Genomic DNA, 26,065 nt, shown 5'->3' with positions numbered 1-26,065 from the left:
TAGTTTTTGAGAAAATCGATTTTTAAGTTTCAAGGGCAAAAATGTCTTTTAAATGCGGAAAATGTCCGTTTTTTTTTTGCACAGGTAACAATAGTGTATTATTTTCATAGATTCCCCCAAGTGGGAAGAGTTTTACTTACTTCGTTCTGAGTGTGGGAAATATAAAAAAAAACCGACGTGGGGTCCCCCCTCCCAGACCTCTTTAACCCCTTGTCCCCCATGCAGGCTGGGATAGCCAGAATGCGGAGCACCGGCCGCGTGGGGCTCCGCACCCTGACTATACCAGCCCGCATGGTCCATGGATTGGGGGGTCTCGGAAGGGGAGGGGCAGCCAAGCTTTCCCCTCCCCCTCCGAGCCCTTGTCCAATCCAAGGACAAGGGGCTCTTCTCCACCTCCGATGGGCGGTGGAGGTGGAGGCCGCGATTTCCTGGGGGGGGGGGGGGTTCATGGTGGAATCTGGGAGTCCCCTTTAAAAAGGGGTCCCCCAGATGCCCACCCCCCCTCCCAGGAGAAATGAGTATAGAGGTACTTGTACCCCTTACCCATTTCCTTTAAGAGTTAAAAGTAAATAAACACACAAACACTTAGAAAAAGTATTTTAATTGAACAAACATAACCACGAAAAAAGTCCTTTAATATTCTTAATTAACCAATAATACTTACCTGTCCCTTTAAATAAATGATCCCTCGCAATATCCTCGGAAATGTTCTATCAGTTACAATGTAACAAAGTTATTACAATGTAACAACTTTGTTACATTGTAACTACGCCGCACCCGACGTCACTCGCCGCTCACCCGCCGCATACGCGTCCGTGCAGGACGCTAAGTCCCCGCTGGCCCCCGCTGTCCACCCCGCCCACATCTGTCACCCACATGTCACCCACATGTGGGTGACATGTGGGAGAGGCGGGGAGGGCAGCGGAGCCGGCGGGGACTTAGCGTCCTGCACGGAGTCCGGACCCGACAGAGCTCTGAGCTATATAGCTCAGAGCTCTTTAAGCATCTTTGTATTTGGGCTCCAAGGAGCCCCATTGGTCCTTAGCAGACCAATGGGGTTCCTTCAAATCAGAAGGAACCCCATTGGTCTGCTAAGGACCAATGGGGCTCCTTGGAGCCCAAATACAAAGATGCTTAGAGAGCTCTGAGCTATATAGCTCAGAGCTCTGTCGGGTCCGTGCAGCACGGACGCGTATGCGGCGGGTGAGCGGCGAGTGACGTCGGGTGCAGCGTAGTTACAATGTAACAAAGTTGTTACATTGTAATAACTTCGTTACATTGTAACTGATAAAACATTTCCGAGGCTATTGCAAGGGATCATTTATTTAAAGGGACAGGTAAGTATTAATGGTTAATTAAGAATATTAAAGGACTTTTTTCGTGGTTATGTTTTTTGTTCAATTAAAATACTTTTTCTAAGTGTTTGTGTGTTTATTTACTTTTAACTCTTAAAGGAAATGGGTAAGGGGTACAAGTACCTCTATACTCACTTCTCCTGGGAGGGGGGTGGGCATCTGGGGGACCCCTTTTTAAAGGGGACTCCCAGATTCCACCATGAACCCCCCCCCCAGGAAATCGCGGCCTCCACCTCCACCGCCCATCGGAGGTGGAGAAGAGCCCCTTGTCCTTGGATTGGACAAGGGCTCGGAGGGGGAGGGGAAAGCTTGGCTGCCTCTCCCCTTCCGAGACCCCCCAATCCATGGACCATGCGGGCTGGTATAGTCAGGGTGTGGAGCCCCACGCGGCTGGTGCTCCGCATTCTGGCTATCCCAGCCTGCATGGGGGACAAGGGGTTAAAGGGGTCTGGGAGGGGGGACCCCACGTCGTTTTTTTTAAATATTTCCCACACTCAGAACGAAGTAAGTAAAACTCTTCCCACTTGGGGGAATCTATGAAAATAATACACCATTGTTATCTGTGCAAAAAAAACTGACATTTTCCGCATTTAAAAGACATTTTTGCCCTTGAAACTTAAAAATCGATTTTCTCAAAAACTATAAGGTCTTTTTGAAAAAAAAAATGTTCCTCTTATTCCCACTGATCCCCTTAATATACCCTAGAAATTTGGTGTTCCTAAACTTTAAGCAGGCTTTGCTATTAACCGTTTAAGTCGGCGGGTTTTTAAATGTATAAATTTTTACTTTGAAACTTTAACATCGATTTTCTCAAAAACGATAAGGTCTTTTTGAAAAAAAAAAAATTCCTCTTATTCCTCCTGATCTCCTTAATATATTCTCCAAATTTGAGGCTCTTAGCATTTAAGGGGGCTTTGCTATTAACCCTTAAAGTCAGCGGCTTTTTTATATTATACGGAGCGTTACGGTTTAACGCGAAATTACGGTAGCGTTTAATGCGAAATTACGGCATGAACGAAACGCGAAATTACGCGTTGAAAATTATGCTTACGGTATTTTCAATTACGATTTTAATGGCAATTACGCTACGCTAATTTCGCATCTTAATCGCAAATTTCGCATGCGTAATTATAGTAATGCGAAATTACGAAAATTTCGGCTCAACTCTATTTATTACCCTTCTTTTCATGCCTGCTGACCACAGAAATTTCAGACAGATAAGGACTGATGTAATTTGTACACATTAACAAAAGCTTTCATCAGCAGTGGGTGGAGAGATAGTACACGGTACTTCAAAGATTGTAAAGAAGTCACAGATGCTATCTTTACACCTTCCCTCTGGATAAATAATTGGCAGCTAGAAAGGGAGGGGGAACATGGCAGCTCCTATTGCTATTAGAAACCAGAATTAGAATGAATTGTGCGCCCCCTCCTACACTGCAGAAAAAGAGCAGCGCTTGGTCCCTTTAAAGCAAACATTTACTCAATGCTTACCTCAAATAAATGAGGCTTTAGCTGCCTTTTGAAGTAACAACTATTCTCACTGCTGTATTTGCTGTATGTTTCCACGTTTACTTCTTCTTCAATGCGTAATTCTGCTACTTGTGTTAATTTTGTTTATCAGTCTGTGAGCTGACATATTGCTGGTGACATCAGAACTGTGTACAGAGCACGGAGACTCAGCCAGCGGGTGTTCCCTCAGATCCTTCCATCATCGCAGACGGCCCCTGTTTGCCCTGGCCAGGCTCAGGAGTTGGAGAGGACTTGCTTGCGGCCTCCTACACGTGCTTTACTTCCACCCCAGATTAATAATAATAATACGAACATTTGTATAGCGCTTTTCTCCTGTCGGACTCAAAGCGCTCAAGAGCTGCAGCCACTGGGATGCGCTCAAGAGGCCACCCTGCAGTGTTAGGGAGTCTTGCCTTGAACTCCTTACTGAATAGGTACTTGATGTAACGATCGGTGAAGCACAGAGAGGATCTGATTACCAGTGATCTGCAGAATCACTGGGAATACAGATGTATACCAGATTATACGTGATCTGCAGTATCACTGATAATCCGATATACTAGCTAACCTCTGTTCACCTGAGTAGAGTGTAGTGTTTGGTGTAACAGTAACACTTTGTGGACTAGGCCTCAGTGCAGCAAGGAGTACTGCACAGATTCCTTCCGCAGACCTGAGCTCTCCATGACGGCAGGAGTCAGACTGACAGAAGGAAGGACAGACTGAAAGTAACCTTCAGGAGGAAGGATCACTAACAGAGCGAGGAACCGCCTCTAACAGTAAGGTCGGTTCTCGAGGTCAGACAAGCCAGGTCGTACACACACGGACAGATAAAGTACAAGATCAGAAGGCAAAGGCGGAGTCAAAGTACAAGCAGGGTTCAGCAACGGGTTATCAGAAATATCGGGGTACAAAATCAGGAGCCAGAAGCAGAGTCAAGGAACGAGCCGGGGTTCGGCAACAGAGTATCAGAAATATCGAGGTGCAAGATCAGAGTTCAGGAGGATAGTCAAGGCAGGCAAAAGTCATAACAGATAATCACAATCAAACTAGTACTTTAGCTATCAACAGAATCTAGCTAAGTGTAGGATTACAGCTCCAGCTGGTCCCGGCACACTTGCGGATCTGACTACGGATCTGGGTGCTCCCACATATGTGATCGCACGCCAGACAAAGAGCAAGTGAACAACCAGCAGTATATATACTCTAGGACCTTTCCAGGACCTCCCTAATTGCTGGTCCAATGAGAGCAGTGGAATTTGTCAGCTGACCCAGCTGGTCAGCCGACTCCCTTCTAACTGCTATTTAAACTCTGCCTCTGTGCTCGCGCGCGTGTAAGTCTGAATCTTGGTGGACTATCAGTCCCAGCCACACCAGTACTGTCATGCAATGTATCTAGTGCGGGGGCCGCCTCTGATGCGGATTCCGCCGTTACCAATGCGGATTCCGCCGTACTGCCTATGCGGCATGCAGCGTTTTTTCCGCGTTGTGACGCCATGCTGGACGCGGAAACGGCCGCCTCACCTCGAGAGACAGCGGCCTTTCCGCGTTTCCTTATACTTGACCTGGCCAGGATTCGAACCCTGGTCTCCCATGTCAAAGGCAGAGCCCTTAACCAGTACACTATCCAGCCACCTTGGAGTCGATTCGTACAGTGACTTTTGACTTTTCTCTCCACTTACTACTTGCGTCGCCACCCGGTAACAAGCAATCACTGCTACCATAATAAAGCCGTCAATGCTTATTTAAGACACAATTCCGATTCGCTAAGCACATGCGGAGAGATTGGCAGTGAGGCTCACCAAAGGAATGTATTCTTTCGTGGAGATAGCCATCACGTTGCATTAGAGAATCTTATAAACGTGCCGCGCTCATGAAATACGGCGTTGATGTGCGGCTGCAAGATAGCATTATGGGTGCTAACTGAAATCTGCATAATTTACAATGCATCTTAATTGCTTTCTGCTCTGTTTAATAACACGACTGGCATGCCCAGCTGCTTCCTGGCACGCGCACATCTATTTACGCCATCAGGTGCTCATTCCCTAGGCTGGTTAAGCAACGCCGGTGCAGGTGGAACAAATTACTGGTTTGGAGATTTGCTTGTAATCTAGCCTCGGTGCATCCATCTAGATTAATTTTAGGGGCTGCTGCTCCGCGGTAGAGATACAACAAAGACATTACCGTGTAATTTACTTTATAATATCTGTTATTATTACTTTTTTGAAGGACTGGACGGACTTAGCTTGATTTGTTTGGAGTGATTCAATCACCGGTCCCGTCTTTTCTGAGTTCTGCTTATCGGAATGAGTTGTGTTTAGAGGGCAGAAGGGTAGTTGGGCATCCGGTGTTTTTGGCACAACATAGGGGACCTTGATTGGAAGCAATTCCCATCCTGATAGATGGCTATTGGAGGGTAGGGCATCAGGGTGGTGATGTTTAGTACAATGGTTCCCAAACACATTGGATGAACATCTAATGACAAGGTAGGTGTAGTGTCAAGGTATTAATCAGATAGACACACAGAACATTTGTATTGTGCTTTTTCTCCTGGTGGACTCAAAGCACCATAGCTGCAGCCACTATAGGCAGTAGTGGTGTACAGAGGGGCCAAAAGGGTAAAATATGCTAAAATCATCTAAAAACGTTCAGGAGGCGGTGGTGGACCAGACACTCCAAACAGACACGATGCTGTCGATATAGTTAATAAAATGTATTCACATACTCCTAGTGATAACTGGCAACGCGTTTCACGGGCACAATCCCGCTTCATCAGGCAGGATTGTGCCCGTGAAAAGCATTGCACTCCAAACAGACAGCATCGTGTCTGTTTGGAGTGTCTGGTCCACCACTGCCTCCTGAACGTTTTTAGATGATTTTAGCATATTTTACTCTTTTGGCACCTCTGTACACCTCTACAAAGCAAGTTATCCACCCTTGGTGGAAGGGTGGTACACCCTCCTTTTTCCTCTATCCACAGAGAGTGACATCTTAACCCTGAGTGGGGACAGGTCTAATCTCCCCACCTGCATCTCCAGTGGTTGCCTATGCGGTAACCCTGGTTTGTGAGTATAAATACTTACGTTACAAGTTATCTCCCGTCTTCCAAAACATACTGCACTATATTGGGCTCTCGGTTTTCTGTTTTACTATAGGCAGTAGCAGTGTCAGGGAGTCTTGCCCAAGGTCCCCTCACTGACACAAACACTGGAGGAAACGCACGCAAACAATGGAGGAAACCCACATACACACAGGAGGAAACCTACACAAACACAGGGTGAACATACAATCCAGGCATGTAGTGATCCCAAAGACTAGGGATGGTTGGAAATGCTGATTTCCGATTCCGCAGAAATTTCTGATTTCCACCAATTCCGGCGATGACCGATTCTGTGGATTTTCGATTTCCAAGTTCAGATTTCCTATTTCCGAGTAGTGTTTTTTTTGGGTCATTTTTTGCATTCTCTGATTGGCCAATGCTTCTGAGTTCTGTGCTTGGGCTAAAATGACCAGATTGCAGTAATGCAGTATTTACGCAGTAATACCATTTCCGAGTTCCATTTTCCGATTTGCGAATTCGGAAATTTCAATCCTGCAAAATCTGAATGAACATCCCTACCGGGGACCCTGTTACTGTAAGATGAGAGTGCAATCCACTATCCCGCTGTGCTTCCCACAATCGTTTAATGCATGAAGTATATTTTTGACACAGGTTTTCATGTAGAATGTTGTATTTTTGTTGCAAATGACAGTAAAGTTTATCCAGGATTATTCATTCCTATATTATGTGTGTCTCCGCCTTTTTGTGTCTTCAAGGTGCGTGGTATGGACCGGCGATGATAAAGTGTTTTTCTTCAATCCAACCATCCAGTTGTCGGTGTGGGACAAGCCCATCGATTTAAAGAACCGTGTGGACATTAATAGGATTATCGAGGACCCCCCACATAAGCGGAAACTGGAATCTCTTCCAAGTAACTAAACACTGTGATTATTTCACTCTACTTCACTCAGTCTGCATGGCATCTACTAACGGTCTCTGTAGTGGGGTGAGACAGGTCAATGAATTTATAACATATCGGCCTTATCCAGTAACGGGCAATCTGAGTGGCATCACCACATGGTACATCCTTTCACAGGGCCGGATTTCTGGAAAGGCCATAAAGGCTTGGGTCCTGGGCGGCTGAAGCCCAAGGTGGCACCTAGGGGTTGGTACATATGAAAGAAGAGGCTGAAAATGGAGAGTAATGAATGAAAAGGGGAATATGATGCCCAAGGGAGCTATACATGAAAGAAAGGAGCTGCAGTACATGGATGATACACATGGGATAGGGGGCTACATGTGGGATGGGAGTGGCACTGCTGCCCATGGATGGGTAACCCCAACATACTTGGCCTAGGGCCAGAAAAAGTATAATTCCGGCCTTGTCTATTCTTGGAATGAAAATCATTCACACAAATACGTTCATGCATTAGTATGAACCAGGGATGGTCGTAGTCAGCCAACTTCGCTACGCTGGAACTACGCGTAGTTTTACGCAATTGCGCTTCGCCAAACTACGGCTTCAAAATCAAATATTCGCTTCGTATGCATTTCGTAGACTATGCGTTAAAATACGCAATTACGCGTAGTGTGAAGCGTACTGTATGTGGCCGCTTATGCCATTATGCGGAAAAATTTACGCATTAATTCCTCTGCAAATGCGTGTACCAGGAACTCTTCTATGCGTAATTTTGTAAGCATACAATCGTGACCGGAAAAATAGACCTGAATAACGCATTCGTAGTTTACTTCGCAATACACATGTGAACTACACCCCTGGGGGGCGTAAACTACGCGTAACGGTACTTCGCTGTGCGTAAAACTACGATGAGTATATGCAAACTACGATGCGTAAATTCGCAGGGACGGTCCCCCAGTCCCTCACCTCGGCCTCTCCCCTCTGCGCTCCCCTCCTGCATCTATGTAAGTGTCAGCAGCAGCGGCGGCAGCAGTTATAATTGCCTCCATTCACCAACGGAAAACAGGAAGTAATGTGAAGCCCTTGCAGATCGGCAACCTCCGGTGGTGAATAAAGGTAATTGTAGCTGCTGCCGCCGCTGCTGTTGTTGCTTACATAGATGCAGGTGGGGAGCGCAGAGGGGAGAGCCCGAGGTGAGGGAGGGGGGGACCATCCCCCCTCCCCACCAATGTGCTACCAAGCTCTCCCCTCATGCTGCAACCCCTCCTGCCCCCCCCAAAACAAACCATGAGCAGGCCCCAGGGGGGCCCCGGGCCTCCCCGCTGGGGCAGGGACTGCTTCCCCTATTGTTACACCAGTGGCCAGTTTCATTGCGTTGCATTACCCTTTCTGCACACTGGGTAATGCAAGAGCAAGCACACTTACCCCATCGCATTGCGCCAGAAGCTTCTGATCAGCAGCCGACCTGCTGCAAAGTCAACAGGGCAATACCATTGGACTTCCACAGCAATGTAGTGGTGGCTGAATGCTTAGCACAAGGGGGAAACGGAAACTCCAAACAGCTTGCACGCATCCTATTGGACACGTTGCTAGACTCACTAAGCGCACTTCCTCCTTCAAGCCGGAAAGAGGAAGTGCACAGTGGTGAGGCTTGCAACGTGTCCAATAGGATGCATGCAAGCTGTTTGGGGTGCAGGGAGGACGGCGGACTTATGGGTAACTAACCTAGAGTGACCAGATTTTTGTGGATCCAACCTGGGACGGGGAGGGGGGGGCGAAAAGTGGGGAGGACTGAGGAGCGAAAAGTGGGGAGGACTGAGGAGCGCCCAGCGGCGAAGACTGGGGGGGGGGGCACGGAAAAATGGGCGTGGCCATGACATTGTATGGGCGGAGCTAACGTAATGATGTAACAGCGAGGCATAAGAAAGCAGTGTTTACGCCATGATGTGGACAAACGAGACTTTGCATCATGGGTGTGCAGAAACTGTGTGATGCTAATAGTATACCGTAACCACAAAGCAGCAAACATAGCCATCTATGACCATTAAATAATAAATGCAGTAACAGTTACCCCGGACACCAGAAAATAAACGCAATAGGCAACATGTCAGCACAAAATAACCGCAATGCGGGCAACATGTCAGTACAAAATAAACGCAATGCGGGCAACATGTCGGTACAAAATAAACGCAATGCGGACAAACATTTCACCAGAAAAGAAACGCACTGCAGGCAAACATTTCGCCAGAAAAGAAACGCACTGCGGGCAAACATTTCGCTAGAAAAGAAACAATGCGGGCAAACATTTCACCAGAAAAGAAACAATGCGGGCAAACATTTCACCAGAAAAGAAACAATGCGGGCAAACATTTCACCAGAAAAGAAACGCACTGCGGGCAAACATTTCACCAGAAAAGAAACGCACTGCGGGCAAACATTTCGCTAGAAAAGAAACAATGCGGGCAAACATTTCACCAGAAAAGAAACAATGCGGGCAAACATTTCACCAGAAAAGAAACAATGCGGGCAAACATTTCACCAGAAAAGAAACGCACTGCGGGCAAACATTTCACCAGAAAAGAAACGCACTGCAGGCAAACATTTCGCTAGAAAAGAAACAATGCGGGCAAACATTTCACCAGAAAAGAAACAATGTGGGCAAACATTTCACCAGAAAAGAAACAATGCGGGCAAACATTTCACCAGAAAAGAAACAATGCAAGCAAACATTTCACAAGAAAAGAAACGCACTGCGGGCAAACATTTCACCAGAAAAGAAACGCACTGCGGGCAAACATTTCGCTAGAAAAGAAACAATGCGGGCAAACATTTCACCAGAAAAGAAACAATGCAGGCAAACATTTCACCAGAAAAGAAACCTAATGCGGGCAAACATTTCACCTGGAAAAGAAAGCATTTACTCACCTGGCAGAAGTCTCCGGCCTCTGTCGCGCTGCTCCTGGGACCGTCTTACTTCTCCTGCAGTCTCCCTCGCTGACAGCCTGGCAGAGCAGGGCTACGGCAAGATGGCACCCGAAGCCCTGTACTAGAGACACAAATAGGTCTCCAGTACAGGGCTTCGGCAGCCATCTTGCCGTAGCCCTGCTCGCCTGCCGGTGTCGGAAATAGACACCGGAAGAGGAGGCTGGAGCGGGGCTGCAGGCAATGAACTGGCACGGCGTCTATAGACGCCGCTGCCAGTTCATTGAGGAGAGAGTGACCAGAGTCCCGAGGCCGGGACGTCCCGCTGCTGAAAGCGGGACGTTTCCCGGGACCTCATTAAGCCTGGGACAGCGGACCCCGAATCCGAGACGGGACGTCTGGTCACTCTAAACTAACCTCTTGTCATCCAGCCGCTCAGCTGAGGCAATTACACCTCATTTAAATCACAAATTCAACTCCTTTGGGACTGGTGACTACTCGTGAGCCCTTCACTGGCAGCCATTCACCCCTCCTGTCCTTTAAAGAGACTCTGAATGGATTCGGGAGGTATAAACCCCTCGTTTTGCCACGGGGATGCGGCGGTTTAGCACTAACTATAGTGCTTTACAGTAAATAAAAGCTTTAAACACGATTTAAAACTCGCTTCAGACTCTCTTTAAAGGGAACCTAAACTGAGAAGGATTTGCATTTTTCCTTTTAAAATAATACCAGTTGCCTGACTCTCCCGCTGATCCTGTGTCTCTAACACATCAACAAAGAAAAGCCATCCATATAGCAAAGCAAATAATAGATGAATAAAGCAAAAAACTCAATATGGATATCAATGCATTTAATAATGAAGAACAACCATAAAAACAATTAAAACCAAAGCACAGCGCATATGGACGTTATAAGTGAATCATAAAGGGGTAAACAACAATCTCCTAGTACCCAATAAAAATAATAGTAGTAATAAATCCGGAGTCTGTTGGTAAGACAGGTATCACTATAACCATCTGTACCACACCACCAACATCTCACACATAGCTAATGTCCATAGGGACCTGCTGAGTTATGGTAATATAATGTATACATGAATAAATGAGAAATACAAACACAGCGTGTGAGCAAGCGGAGTGGACACAGAAACCTCTATCAACAAGTGGAAAATAGAAAAATGTCTCACCAAAAGATACCCCAGATATAAGAACGTCTGCTGCGCTGTCCCTCACATGTATCGCAGCCGAACTGCTGCTTCTTCAGAGGATACCGGGGTACTGACATGTTCCCCATTAAATACAAGTTCTATCGCCGGAAAACGCCCTGGCTTGTTCGCGTGACGTGGCCACGTCACATTGACGCGTTGGCGTAGCGCGTCATCACGTGACCCGCCTGGCCAATCGCATCCTATCTAATTTGCGTCATGTCGTACGAATGGACGCATGACGCATCCACTACGTACCCTGGAGTGCATACATGGCGCATGAGACGCAAACAAGCATAACATGCGACATGAGTGGGCGCCTAGCAGCGACAAAGTATAAACAATAACAGGAGTACAAAAAGTTCATGAATTACTAGAAACACATAAAAAATAACAATTATAATTACAACTTAATGAATACAATTCATATAAACAAAAGTATTTCAGAAAAGCAGAACCAATACATTTCATAACAATATCACCACCTAGAGGGTACAATATGTAAACAGGCATAGTAAATAAAACCAGACATCTAAGACTACTGGGAAGTGCATAGTGCAGGATACTACTTCAAAAGTGCATAGTGCAGAAAGTTTTTTCAAATAAAAACCGCATTAGATAAGCAAAAAAGACTCTGATAAAGAATCTTGACTTGGCTGGTGTATCTTGTGATCTTGTGTAGATAAATGATGCAATTCGAAATAAAGTGCATCTGAAATCAAAGAAAAATAATCACATACACATTAAATAGTGTATTCAATACATTGTGCATGGGGTAACAAAAGTGCCCAAGTGCTGTGCAAAACATGCATTTATAAAGCGGCTATTGTCAGTACTCACTGCTGACAAACCGCATAAAGTGACTGATCAAAACCATGAGACGTGTAAACTAACAATACTAAGTGAACTATCACCAAAAACAAAACAGTGAATAATATACAGGATCATGATGCCATTACTCACTATGGCATCAACGATACCGCATGAAAAACCAATCGTGTCCCCACCTCCGTGTAAAATACCAACCCCCGAACGGAAGCAAAAATAAATGTATATAGCCATATAAAAAATTATCTGGTCACCATTCATACTCACATTAGCAATGTGTAGAAGAGAAACTTAATGAATAAAAGAGTTATTTGAATAGGATCCATATCTCCACCAATGAGGAAGTCCTATACTGAATGACAAGAAAAGTTACATGTCACAATAACAATAGATAACAAATAACAAACCACTATTGGAACGTGATTACCACATAGCCAAACACAGAAAACTGACAGAGGTCAGTAATTAAAAAGTTACTCAAGCCAAACATATAACCAATGAGGCAGAATAGAAAGAGAGAAGAAGAAAGCACAAGACAGGTGAACAATCCACACTACTGTGGCAGAAAGCAGCCAAAGCTGTATTCCTCATTAAAGCCCAATGGATCCCTTGTTTGTAAATTATGTATCCACTTCATTTCAGCTCGAAGCAACCTATTGATAATATCACCCCCTCTTATGTTCAATTTAATTTGCTCTAAGCCACAAAAGGCCCAATCCTTGAGTGATCCATTGTGCATCTCCAAAGCATGGCTAGCAATCAAGTTAATCTGTTTGCCATTCTCCAAATCACGAGCTGCTAATTTAACTACTGAGATGTGTTTCTGAAGTCTGACTTTGAGAGCATTCTTTGTCTGTCCCACGTATTGCTTACCGCAAGGACATTGTAGCATATAAATTATTCCTATACTTTTACAGTTGATATAATCTCGAATAGGGAATCTTTTCCCATTGGAATGACTGATAATTGATTTGGTTGGATGCATATTGTGGCAAACCGAACAATTGCCGCAAGCATAACTTCCTATTAGAGGTTTTTTGTAACAGGTTTCCCTTTGGAAGTGACTATGGCAAAGTAACGTACGTAATGTGGGAGCCCTTTTGGCTGTCAAACTGGGTCTCAAAGTGATATGGGTGCTCAGAGACTGATCATTGTGTAATATGGGCCAATGTCGGTTTAGAATTTTTTGGACCTCTTGCCAGCTTGTATTATAAGTAGTTGTGAGTCTAACTTTCGGCTGCCTTTCTCTTTTTTTGTTGTTATTCCTCAATAAAGAGGTTCTGGGTGTGGATTGTGCCCGTCGCATAGCCTTATCCAAACACTTACGTGGATAGCCCCTATCTTTAAATTTCTTTTTGAGAGTAGCTGCTTCTGACTCAAAGTCTCCCACATCTGAGCAATTACGTTTAATTCTGATGAATTGACCAACCGGAATGTTTTCTTTAAGCTGCCTGGTGTGGTGGGAGCTGAATTCCAATAAGCTATTAACAGCAGTAGGTTTTCTATAAGTATGTGTTCTCACCTCTCCCGTATTAGTCTTGCTGATGTGTAGATCCAAAAAATTCACTTATAACGTCCATATGCGCTGTGCTTTGGTTTTAATTGTTTTTATGGTTGTTCTTCATTATTAAATGCATTGATATCCATATTGAGTTTTTTGCTTTATTCATCTATTATTTGCTTTGCTATATGGATGGCTTTTCTTTGTTGATGTGTTAGTTCTATATGCATCCTAGGCAAATGTTATTTAGGTGGCTCATGTGTTGTATTCCTGTGTCTCTAATACTTTTAGCCATAGCCCCTCAGCAAGCATGCAGATCAGGTGCTCTGGCTAAAGTCAGACTGGATTAGCTGCATGCTTGTTTCAGGTGTGTGATTCAGCCACTATTGCAGCCAAAGGGATCAGCAAGACTGCCAAGTAACTGGTATTGTTTAAAAGGAAACATCCACATCCTTCTCAGTTAAAGTTCCCTTCAAGTGCAGCCAATAACCAGGGGTGCTTGGATACCCCTTTTCAAAATCTGAATTGACCCGGATCTCGATACTAAGATATCCGGATCGGATATCCGAATCCAAACTTTTGGGTATTCGAATAGAATCGGATATCCGACCCCAGTATCCGGGATATCCGGGCAGATTCGGATATCTGGATAGAAAAACCGGAAGTGGCCTTTAAATTGCTTTAAAAACGTTTTTTAAGGGTAAATGAGGCATGTAGCATCATTATTTTTTTAAAGGGAAACACTAATTGATGGTGTGGGGACTTAACCCCCCCCAAAAAAAAAAACAAATGGCTGTCAATCAACAACAAGACTAGGTTCCAGACAGCGGTAGTGCAGCCCACATTGTGTCCAAAGTCCAACCGCACAACTGGGATATGGCAGTTTTAAGCCCAGACACCTTCAAAAAATTATGCAGCAATTGTGCTTTGTGTTAAATATAGGTGGTATCATCACAGCAGCAGTGGCCCGTGGCACCCTGGTTGTGGAAGCAGCAAAGGCAGCAGGAGCAAGACAATGCAGCAGCAGCAGCAGCAGGTGTAACGTCTGCCAGGAGCATGCCGGACATGGCACTTGGCTTGTGGCACTAGGCATGTGGCACTTTGCACTTGCCACCTGCCATGTGCAAAGTGCCACGTCAAAGTGCCACCTGCCACGTGCAAATTGCCAAGTGCCGAGTGACAGTCAGACAGCAGAGGAGAAGACACTAACTGTCACACTGGCACTGCTCAACAGCACAGCAGTTCTGTAGTAAGCTAACACAGTAGTACTACTACTCTAACAACTACTAGCACTGACTGCAGTATTACAGTACTAACTACACAATAACATAGTAAACCGAATCCCTAACCTAACCTATACTGTAGTTAGCTAAGGCTAATCACTGGCCAGCAGCTGGCCTGGTCTGTGCACAGCACACACACAGACACATAGCAGCTGTAGCAGCCCTGCAGCACACACTCTGACTGTCACGCAATGAAATCAAGATAATTAACAATATAACAATAGTGTAGTGATAGTGAAGGGGTTAATCACTGAACAGCTTCAGGTTTATCACTGTATACAGCACTTGCTAGGCCAGCAGCACTGGAGCATGTCTCTCAGTGAGCATTCACAAGCAAGGACGAGATTTCTCATCATGGCAGCCCTCCTTATTATACAGGGTTCCTTTCTGTGATTGGGTGCCAGGGCTTAGGCTGGGAGCCCTCTGATTGGCTCAATGAGGTCAGGTGGGGCTGACCAGGGTTCCCCTCTGTGATTGGTTGCTAGGGATTCTGCTGGGAGCCCTCTGATTGGCTCAATGACGTCCTGGACGTCATCTACTTAGTTACAGTATCTAAATAGTCGGATTACTGCGAATATCCATGGACATCCGCGGATATCTGGATTGCCAGCCAACTATCTGCAGATAGCTATCCGGATTTGCACAGAAATCCGGAATCCGAATCGGATAGCTGAAAAAAGGTCGGATATCCGGGTTACCAGGATATCTGGAATCCAGATGAGCACCACTGTCAATAACTTCTCCAGGCTCCCAAGTGCTGCAATTATTTACTTTCTTTTATGCAGCCCAGAATTTCCCCCCTGCCCCTTTCCTAGTTAATGGCTGTGGCCAGGACTTTCAGACCTGTGTTTTCTTGGCACTTCCTTTCCTCAAATTATCACTTACCACTGGGTAAATTGCTGCAAATAGGAATGCCACTATTAGTACACACATTACTCAGTGTGTCCAGTGTTGCCCATGACTCGTGTATAAGTCGACTCCTATACTTTTATGAAGTGAATCAGACCTAAATTTCTAGACTTATACTTGAGTATATACAGTAATTAGCAGACTGTGATCATTCATGATTACCATGCTCAATTCTAACCCTTTGTGTGGGTCATGGGGTCTATATTTATACCCCTGATCCTATCTCAGAAGGTTGTAGCCTGTATATCTATAGCTCTATCTGCTTCAGGCTATGACTGGCTTACCGATCAGGCACTTTAAAAAGTGATTTGTTTGACAACAGCTTATAAAGAAAGTTCATATTTAGATAAACACACGTTCTGCCTACACTGAGGCACAGAATGGCTTTTCTGTGACCAGGACTTTCATGGTGACGCGCCATTTCGCTCATCATTCTGTTGGCAACGGCACCCTGAGCTAAACCTTTTAGCAATAATGTGGCTTATTTTTTTGGGCAAGAAGACCCATTTCTGATACTGCCGGGATTTAATTTTTATCGCTGTTCTATTTCGTTTTATTTATTTTTTTGCAAGTTGTAATCCCGGCAAATCAAATCTTTGTGGCTTCCTGACTTTTGTCTGATTCTTACCGCATTACTAATTTCCTCTTAAGAAGCTTAGGTGGTGTACGAAAAAAAAACCTGAAAAAAACATTAAGAAGCGTTTTGAAAGGAGCAGCAGATCTAATTAAAAAATGAAAAAAAAAATAGATGAAATTTGGTGTTTGCCGTCTGAATCAATTTGGTACATGGATTCCTTCCAAAGTCTGAGAGGGAATCGAGGCTTTTCGTTCCTTAAAAAGAAAATATATAAGTTAATTAGCTATTTTGTGAGCAGCCCTGAGATGGGAATTTTGCGTTGCCTTTTGGGAACGGAGTCCCTTGGCTTCCAAACGCGAACATAAAATTGTCATTAAGGATGTGCATTTGGGTATTTAAACGTTCAGTACATTCTCGTTTAAAGAGCTTCTATTTTGTTGTTTTCTTGTCTTTTCACCAGCAACTAAAAAAGATGGACTCGCCCCAGAAGATCTTAATGACGAACATAGCGCCAAGATTAAGAGAAATAAGTAAGTATGTGCCAAAACCGCCGGCTTAGCCCGTATGTTCTGTGTGGTTCAGGCTTATTCAGTAGTGAGGCTCAAATAACAGTAAATATATTGCAAAGTGCTAAGACCCGTAAGATAGAGGAAGATGTAGCCTTGGCTAGAACTCAAATTTGTGATTTAAATGAGGCTTAATTGCCTCAGCTGTGCGGCTGGGGACAATGGCCACCCCTTACAACCCGGCCATGCCCTGATGATCTGCTGTCCGTGAGCTGGTAAGAGTAGATGATAAGTAGCTCAGGAGTGCTGGTATGCACTCATAAAATTCTGTAGATGGGTGATCGAGGTGAAGGGGGGGGGGGGGGGAAACGTGTAGGAGGCGCCCAGGATTTAACTTGAACTTTAAATCATAGAGTACCGAAGTAAATTGGTCTTACCTCCATCAATGAACAAACCATATGGGTTGAAATAAATTTAATGATGCACAAAAAATAAGACAACGCATTTCATGGGTACTGGCCCTCTTCCTCAGGTCAATAACAAAGTGCCTAAGTCTGCACAGTAATGAGTATGGGCGCCTCTTACTTTACCTAAACTATACTGCACCATTGGGCTCCTGGTCCCTCTCATTACAGAACCTTGGCAGTTGGAAGTATGACCACCAGGAATCATCCCACAGTCCTGGGTTAATAGTGAGCAACTTTCTCATTCATCTTAAAGAGAATCTGTATTGTTAAAATCGCACAAAAGTAAACATACCAGTGCGTTAGGGGACATCTCCTATTACCCTCTGTCACAATTTCGCCGCTCCTCGCCGCATTAAAAGTGGTTAAAAACAGTTTTAAAAAGTTTGTTTATAAACAAACAAAATGTCCACCAAAACAGGAAGTAGGTTGATGTACAGTATGTCCACACATAGAAAATACATCCATACACAAGCAGGCTGTATACACCCTTCCTTTTGAATCTCAAGAGATCATTTGTGGCCTGGAAGGGGAAGTTCATAGCAGAACCACAACACTGAAGAACTTGGCAGCCTTCCAGACACAGGCCGACAAGTCTGACAGGGGAAAGATACATTGATTTATTACAGAGACAGTGATAGCAGAAAGTGCTGCAGTAAGCAAGAACACATTAGAATAGCTTTTGGAACTTGTAGGATGATAAAAAACAGGATGCAATTTTTGTTACGGAGTCTCTTTAAGTAGCGAGCAAATAGTAAGCAGAGTCTAAAAAAAAGTAAGGGTGCATCTCTCAATCTTAACATGGGCCAATGATGGTAAGAGGAGGCAAGGGCATAAGTATAAGAGAGGCTCGGGGGTCATGGAGCTCACACTCCTCTTCCCTCTTCTGCGGAATAGCACAGTGGAGCTATACATTTACCTGGACCGGTCAGGGCCGGATTTACTATAAGGCACTGTTGGCATGTGCCTACAGGCGCCTGATAATGGAAAGGCGGCTCATTCCCCTTCCCAAATGTCTGCACCCTCCCTCCTCCCCTATGCAGAGTCCGGAGCTGAGTATAAATGAAAGGTTACTCACAGGGTCAGATTTACCATAAGTCACTGTAGGTGATGCAGTTTGGCGGGGTTTATAGGTCCGCGGAGGGCAAAGGCTAAGTTGCCTGGTCCTCTGTGCCTATAGGCTCCTGTGAGGTAAATCCGAGCCTGCATGCATTGCATCTGCTCTGGTCTTGTATGTCATGTGAGGTGGGGTGGTGGTGGTTATGGTTCAAAAAGGGGGGTGATTTGCTGGCCACACTTGAGGAGAGGGTAGAGGCATGAGATAGTATTGTAATGACCACACTTGGGAAAGAAGGGGTTGGATCTTAAGCCCCATGACAGTTTGCTGATGGGACCCATGGACACCCCTGAGGGGCTGGACTTGTGGTGTGACCAAACAATTAAGGTCTTATAGGAGTGTGTGGGGAATGGGGGGAGGAAGGGTGATTTTAGCATCCCAGCCTTTTGTAATTGTAAACCTTGTTCCAGACCCTAACTTCAGAGCTCTTAAACGGTCGATATCCTCCTTGCCGCCACTCTTTCACACTCAACAAAGATCTGATGGAATGCTGTCTGTACTGCTGCTGCCATTAGCTTTAAAGTCCTCAGTGCAGTGCTACTGCTAAATTATGCAACCGTCACTTCCAAAACTGCATTTGTTTTTGGTGCCTTCACCATGTGCTCGTCATCTCTGGGAAGAACGGACCACCTTAGATGAGAGTGATCTATGCTTAGACAATGGCACACGGATAACAAATGCAGCAGGAAATAGAGTAGAGGATATGAAGGTCTTAAGTGGGATTGTCAGCCATAAAATCAAATTCCAGTTACCCACTGCTCTGTGTTTATTATATAGTCTGCATGCAGTCTGCAATGCTTGTTATCACACCTCCCACATACCTGCTCTTTACTGATTGGCTGAGGGCAGTTTAGTGTGACGGGAAGGCTGAGAAGGGAAATGCACCTCGCCCCTCTGCAGAAGCTGCTGAAATACGATCTATGCTGTGCTCACATGTGTTTACGAAGCAAACAAGATATGACAGTACAGAGCTTAGTGGGGAGGAGGTCTGGCAATGCATACAACATTTCAAGCGGGGGGGGGGGGGGGGGGGGAACGAAGAGTGAGGGAGGAAATTACATCAGGATTGGCTTCAGTCAGAGGCAGTAAAGATGGAAAATGCCTGGAACAGTTTTCACTTTAGTTACTATATACAATTCACAGACACTGACACAGTACAATACATATGTTATACAAGTAGAACAAGTATTTATCTACTTATAGCTTTTTTTTCACTGGGATAATATAGCTGTTCCTGCTACTTTCAAGAGAATCTGTACTTTCCGATTTGTACAATAAAAAACATACCAATTGAGTCACTGTGATCTCCTGGATCCCTCTTTGCCATTTGTGCCGCACCCCTGCCACAATCTTGGCTTTTAAATGCCTATTTTAGGCAGTGTTTACAAACAAAAAACATGGCCTCTAACCAGGAAGCGATGTTCGTGTGTGTGTATATATATATATCATGTTGCGGTATACTACAAGTTTTTATTACATAGGGAGTTATCTGCACTCCAGCCTGTGATTCTCACAGTTTCTCAGCATGTGACAGGCAGCTTCCTCTCCCCCTCAGCCTCACAAACTGCTTCAGGGCCCGTTTCCACTACGGCGGTTTCGCCGGCTATTCTGCAGAGTTTCCCCGCACATGATTCGCCATAGGGGATGACAGGGCCACGGCGAAATCGCTTGCGGGAGCGATTCGCCCGGAATCCCCCGCAGAATTTGCTGCGGAGGCTGCGAATCCCATAGCTGTGCATGGCACGGCTCATGGGATTCACCTGCGATCCCGCCCACCCGCTCAGTGCGGTGTGCGTCTGCGAAACGCACGCCGCGCTAGTGGAAACGGGCCCTCAGTCTTGTCTGAAACTGAGAGCAGAAAGTGAGGAGTAAACAAAGCACACAGAGCCTGCAGGGGGCGTGCATAACTTGTATTCATTACAACAGAGACCGCCCATTCCTCCCTGGGTCGACAAAGCTTGACAAAGAAAAGAGGATTAGACAGTGCAACTAGAAAAGGCTGCAGTAATCAAGACCACATTAGAACTGGTATAGGAACTTACAGGATAGAAGAAATAAAGCTGAACATTTTGTTACAGAGTCTCTTTAAGAAGAAAAAAAAAGTATAAAGATACATATTGGCACTTAGGGGTGGACTTTTCTTTTGCATTGAAAGCTCCGCGCAGCAGCATGCTATGTCACTTCATTAAGCCGGCATTTCGCTCTGCACTTTTCCGTCTTTGTCGTTTATCACTCAAGCTAAAGCCGGTAATTAATCTCCCTGGCATTAAACCAAGCATCTATGTGACACTAATGTACTAATGGACTCCTAATTAGATGCTGTGGACAAATAAATGAAGACGTGATTTGTATAGGGTGTAATGGATAGAGCAGATCCGCCAGAAGCCATGCGTTTGACATCCTTGTTTTATGTTATATTCAAGCATTAAAGTGAGCCTTAGAAACAACAAACATGTAGCAATAGTAAGCCTTACACAGTTCCTAAATTACTGTCTCTCTTGGGACTCTTACTTGTAAGCATCCTCTCTGTTGTACATACGACCAGATACAATTGTACACAGGGCCGGAGCAAGACTTTTTGCTGCCTGAGGCAACCTTGTCAGGATGCCCCCTTCCACTTGTCCTTAATCATAGTGACACTGCCTCCCTTCTGCTGTGGAAGTCAAATGAAACACTGCTGCTCTCCTGCCTCCCCCCTCCTCACTCACTGTCAGACACCTCACACAGCACAACAAGCTGCTTTTCCCCACCGCCGCTCTCCTGCCTCCCCTCTCCTCACTCAATGTCAGACTCCTCACACAGCACAACAAGCTGCTTTTCCCCAATGCTGCTCTCCTGCCTCCCCTCTCCTCAATCACTGCCAGACTCCTCACACAGCACAACAAGCTGCTTTTCCCCAATGCTGCACTCCTGCCTCCCCTCTCCTCACTCACTGCCAGACTCCTCACACAGCACAACAAGCTGCTTTTCCCCAATGATGCCCTCTTCACCTCACTTGCTCTCTTCTCGCTTCTCCTCTTACTCTGACTGCATGCTGTAAGTGTAAACACAGTACAAACATGCTGCCCCTGTAATCTTTGCACCTGATGCATATGTTTCACCTTCCTTCTCATGAGAGAACCGCCCCTGACTGTACATATGATCAGATCTGATGGTCCTGAAAATCTGAAATACTCTCCAGTCCTGCTTAAAATGTGTCCCTGAGGCATGTCTGTTACATTAAAGAGGAACTATAACCCAGGATTGAACTTTATCCCAATCAGTAGCTGATACCCCCTTTCCCATGAGAAATCTCTACCTTTTCTCAAATAGATCATCATGGGGGGTCTGTATGGCTGATATTGTGGTGAAACCCCTCCCACAGTGTGATGTCAGGACCTAGGTCTTGAAAGAGTCCTGTCTGGGAGCCTTGTTGCATTGTGGGAAATAATGGCTGTTTCACGCTGCCAAGCAACCATTATCTCCCTCTGTGCATATGTATAGCTATCAAAGTGTTAGGGGGTGTGGTTATAGATATTGGCAGTTGGTGCTGTCTGTCTGGTTTTTTTTTTCTTCATGTCTGCCAGTAGTGAAGATGGTGTCCTGAAGGCTGATTGTGGATCAAACAATATGAACAAACTACAGTACTTGGCAAATATCAATCTTTTCTTCAACTCTGTTCTATTTTTTAACTTCTCACTTTGCAATGTATTGATTTGTTTCCCCTTTTTGCTAAAAATTCTTCTTTCAGCTGGATTGGAGAGTATTTTAGATTTCTTGGACCAGTCCTGACTCGGATCTGATTGTCATTGCCTCTGAGGAGCGACCCCTGGTTGGGAAAGCATTGTTGGAGTACTGCCTTTGGAAATAATATACACTTTGCACTGTTGTCCTGAAATTAGAAGAATCTAGGTGATTTTAAAGAATATCTTTAGCCCAGGACTGAAGTTAATCTCAATCAGTGGCCAAACCCCCTCTCCCATGAGAAATCTTTACCTTTTCTTCAGAGGCGTAGCTAGGGCTTTCAGCGCCCGGGGACAAATACTATTAATGCGCCCCCTAAGGTGAAGGTTGTGGCGCACGCAGCGCCAAAAAGGGGCGTGGCCACATGAAATGTGGGTGTGGTTATGGGTGGAGCCAAATGTACAGGAAGTTAGCAGGTTCACGCTCACCCACCCTTCCTCAGTATGTACCTTCCAGCATGTTCCAAGACAAATTCAGCAATCATGAGCCCCCCCCCCCCCCCCCATCAAGACAAATTCAGCAATCATGAGGCCCCCAACATGACCAACTCAGCAATCTTGAGGCCCCCTATAAGACAAATGTAGCAATCATGAGGCCCCCAACAAGACAAATTCAACAATCATTAGGCCCCCAACAAGACAAATTCAGTGATCTTGATGCCCCCAACAAATCATGAGGCCCCCAAGTCAAATTCAGTAACCTTGAGGCCCCCAACAAGACAAATTCAGCAGTCATGGGGTACATAAATAGACAGCATTTCACATAAATAGGCAGAATGCCCCCTTAATATGGTAGACACCTCTCACCTGGCAGCAGTTCCCCAAAATACTCTCAATCCGACAGCAGTGGTTCTCCAAAAATAGGTAGCCCCAGGTCTATAGGTGTCCCCAGAATAGGTGGCCAGCAGTATAGATGTCCCCAGAATAGGTGGCCAGCGGTATAGATGTCCCCAGAACAGGTAGCCAGGGGTAGAGATGTCCACAGAACAGGTAGCCAGGTGTATATGTGCCCAGTATATGTAGCCAGGGGTATATGTGCCCAGTATGTGTCGTCAGGGTTATATGTGCCCAGTATATGTAGCCAGGGGTATAATATGTGCCCAGTATATATAGTCAGGGGTATATGTGCCCAGTATATATAGCCAGGGGTATATGTGTCCAGTATATATAGCCAGGGGTATATATGCCCAGTATATGTAGCCAGGGGTATATATGCCCAGCATATGTAGCCAGGGGTATATGTGCCCAGTATATGTAGCCAGGTGTATATGTGCCCAGTATATGTAGGCAGGGGTATATGTCCCAGTATATGTAGGCAGAGGTATATGTCCCAGTATATGTAGGCAGGGATATATGTCCCAGTATATGTAGGCATGTGTATATGTCCCAGTATATGTAGACAGGTGTATATGTGCCCAGTATATGTAGTCAGTGGGTATATGTCCCAGTATATGTAGGCAGGTGTATATGTGCCCAGTGTATGTAGTCAGGGGTATATGTGGCCAGTATATGTAGGCAGGTGTATATGTCCCAGTATATGTAGGCAGGGGTATATGTCCCCAGATTAGGTAGCCAGGTGTCCACCCAGCAGGAGGGGAGAAGCGCAGTGAAGAGAGAGCTATGGGGACAGTGGGGAAGGGCGGACGTCTCCCCCCACCTTCCCTCACCTTAGGGGGCTCTCCCTCCCTCGCTGTCCCCTCCACAACTAATGTCCGGGTGGCTGGCAGCGGCAGACGGAACTTACCTGCGTCTCGTCGCAGCGCGGGCTGGATTTGCCGCTACTCTGGTCTGGTCCAGACCAGAGCAGTGGCTGCAGGACCCGAACTTCCGGCGCTGGAGCGAGACGGAGGTAAGTCCCGCCCGCTGCACCAGCCACCCGGACATTAGTTGTGGAGGGGAGAGTGAGGGAGGGAGAGCACTAAGGTGAGGGAAGGGGGGGGGGAGATGGCCCCCCTTCTCCACCGCTGCTCACAGCTCTCCCTCTTCTCTGCGCTTCTCCCCTCCCCCCCAAAAAAAACCCTGCAGCTCAGCTGGGCGCCCTTGGGGGCCTAGCGCCCGGGGGCACGTGTCCTACCCCGACCCCCCCTAGCTACGCCCCTGCTTTTCTTGAATAGACCATCAGGGACATCTGTGTGACTGATATTGTGGTGAAACCCTCCCACAGTGTGATGTCATGGCCACGGCCCTGACACAGTTTCCTGTCAGTGAACCTCATTGCATTGTGGGAGAGAATGGCTCTTGCCAACTGCCAAGTGAGCAGTATGTCACTCTGTGCATATACATATATATTAAAAAAAAACAACCTTTTAGCACAGACAAGGGCAGTTGGTGCTGTCCCTTCTTTTTAATGCCTGCCAGCTTTAAAGTTGCTGATCTGCAGGCTCATGGTTGAACAAACAAATTACATGTTGAGTATCAATCATTCCTTGATCGATCTTCTGTTTTTTAACTTCTTGCTTTACTAGGTCTTGATTTGTTTTTTCCCCCTACTACTATAATTCGGTAAGCTTCTTCTTTAGTATGCTTCTTTAATAAAACTTCAAGTTCATTGCAGACTTTTGGAGGGTTTTTTTTTTTGGGGGGGGGGGGGGGAATTCTCCAGTAAACCTCTACTAGTGCTCGTATTCAAGTATATTCTATGCAGAAAAGGATCATGATGAAATAGGGCCTTAGGTAAGTACCAACTTTGGGCCCACCCTTGAATGCCACCTGTTTTTCTTTTTTTTTTTGTAAGATTTGTGTCAACCAGTCCCCTAGTCTGTCTTCAAACCCAAGGCACCTGCAGAGGTTTGCCTTGGGGATAATCTGGCTCTGATTGTATGTAAGGAGAGGGAGGAGCCTATTTGCTTATTGGGCATATAGAATTCTGTTGGAGTTCAGCAATGGCGTCCTCCATATTTCTCTCACGTCATCGGCGTACACTGGGATACGGCCTACAAATAATTATGTGAATATTCCGCTGGCATTATTAAGACAAACAACTTTTTGGTGCTTTTGTGCTTTACATCAAGCGCTCAATTGGCTTATTTGCGTTTCCCAGGGTATCCCCCGCCCGTCAGCGATTGTAAATAATAACAGGAGGAATGGAATTATTGATTTGCCAATTTTTATGGACATAAATTTCAGCATAAGGAGCTGCGGTGACGGCGGCGTTTGATGAATGGCTGTGTGGTTGAGCCGTACTTGTTACCAGTATTGAGGCGCACTATATCATAGACCGTATCAGTCCTTCATGGCGGAACAGCTATGAATAATATATGGAGAGCAAAGCTGTAGAGAGTCCTCATTGCTATTCAGGAAAAAAAAAATGAGCGGGGATCCGGCAGCGGACCTCGAGAGCCCACTAAACCTGTTTACACCACGTTTTATAGATCGCATTAAAAACACCGGAGCCTTGCCACTCCGCGCAACTTCACTGGCAGTTAAGGCGGCACTTCGCCTGGCACAGTAAAGCGGCTTTACAGAGCTCATTGATTCAAACGGCATGAAATCACGCTGATCTTGTAAATACAGATGGAAAGGGGTTTTTCTTTTCTTTATTGTGCTGCAGGTAAATGTTTATATTTTGCAGCAGCAGTATTTATGGGCTTCCTGTTCTGCAGGAAATGAAAGGGGAGCAGGAAAAAGGGCGCCCAAAGTGGGCAATTTGGGCACCCCATGGGCGCTAATGCAAATATCGTTAATACCGGGTCCAAAGCAGAAATTAGGGCGCCCGAGATATATATAGTTTTCAACATTAGATCATTAAACTTGCAACGTTATAGTTTTTGTCATATTATTTTGTTTGTATGTGCAAATTTTACGTAATCACATATGTTATCATTTCTACATTTGAAAGGGCTCCAGGAAAAGGGGGTTTAGGTTAGACACCACCAGGGGAGTCAGGGAGTGTTAGGGTTAGACATCACCGGGGGGGGGGGGGGGTCTTAGGCTTAGGCACCACCAGGTGGGTCTTAGGGTCAGGCACCACTAAGGGAGTGTTAGAGTTAGGCACCACCGGGGGGGGGTCTTAGGGTTAGGCACCACCAGGGGGGTCTAAGGGTTAGGCACCACCAGCGGGGGTCTTCGGGTTAGGCAACAACGGGGGGGGGGGGGGTCTTAAGGTTAGGCACCACTAAGGGAGTGTTAGGGTTAGGCACCAGCGGGGTGGTCTTAGGATTAGGCACCACTAAGGGAGTGTTAGTGTTAGGCACCAGCGGGGGGGTCTTT

The 26,065-nt window shown here is 45.7% G+C and overlaps 1 protein-coding gene across 1 annotated transcript in view; it reads left to right on the top strand.

The window, feature by feature from the left end:
- Nucleotides 1-26,065, top strand: part of TCERG1L (transcription elongation regulator 1 like) — a 301,739-nt gene that overhangs the window by 240,197 nt on the left and 35,477 nt on the right. Inside the window, exons 8-9 of the mRNA XM_068255411.1 lie at nucleotides 6,681-6,835; nucleotides 16,508-16,577. Of these exons, the coding sequence (XP_068111512.1) occupies nucleotides 6,681-6,835; nucleotides 16,508-16,577 (225 nt within the window). The remainder of the gene's footprint in view (nucleotides 1-6,680; nucleotides 6,836-16,507; nucleotides 16,578-26,065) is intronic.

The sequence above is a fragment of the Hyperolius riggenbachi genome, chromosome 10, assembly GCF_040937935.1.
Source record: "Hyperolius riggenbachi isolate aHypRig1 chromosome 10, aHypRig1.pri, whole genome shotgun sequence".
Lineage (NCBI taxonomy): Eukaryota > Metazoa > Chordata > Amphibia > Anura > Hyperoliidae > Hyperolius > Hyperolius riggenbachi.
The sequence above is the reverse complement of the archived record's forward strand: the minus strand, read 5'-3'. Positions and strand labels throughout refer to the sequence as shown.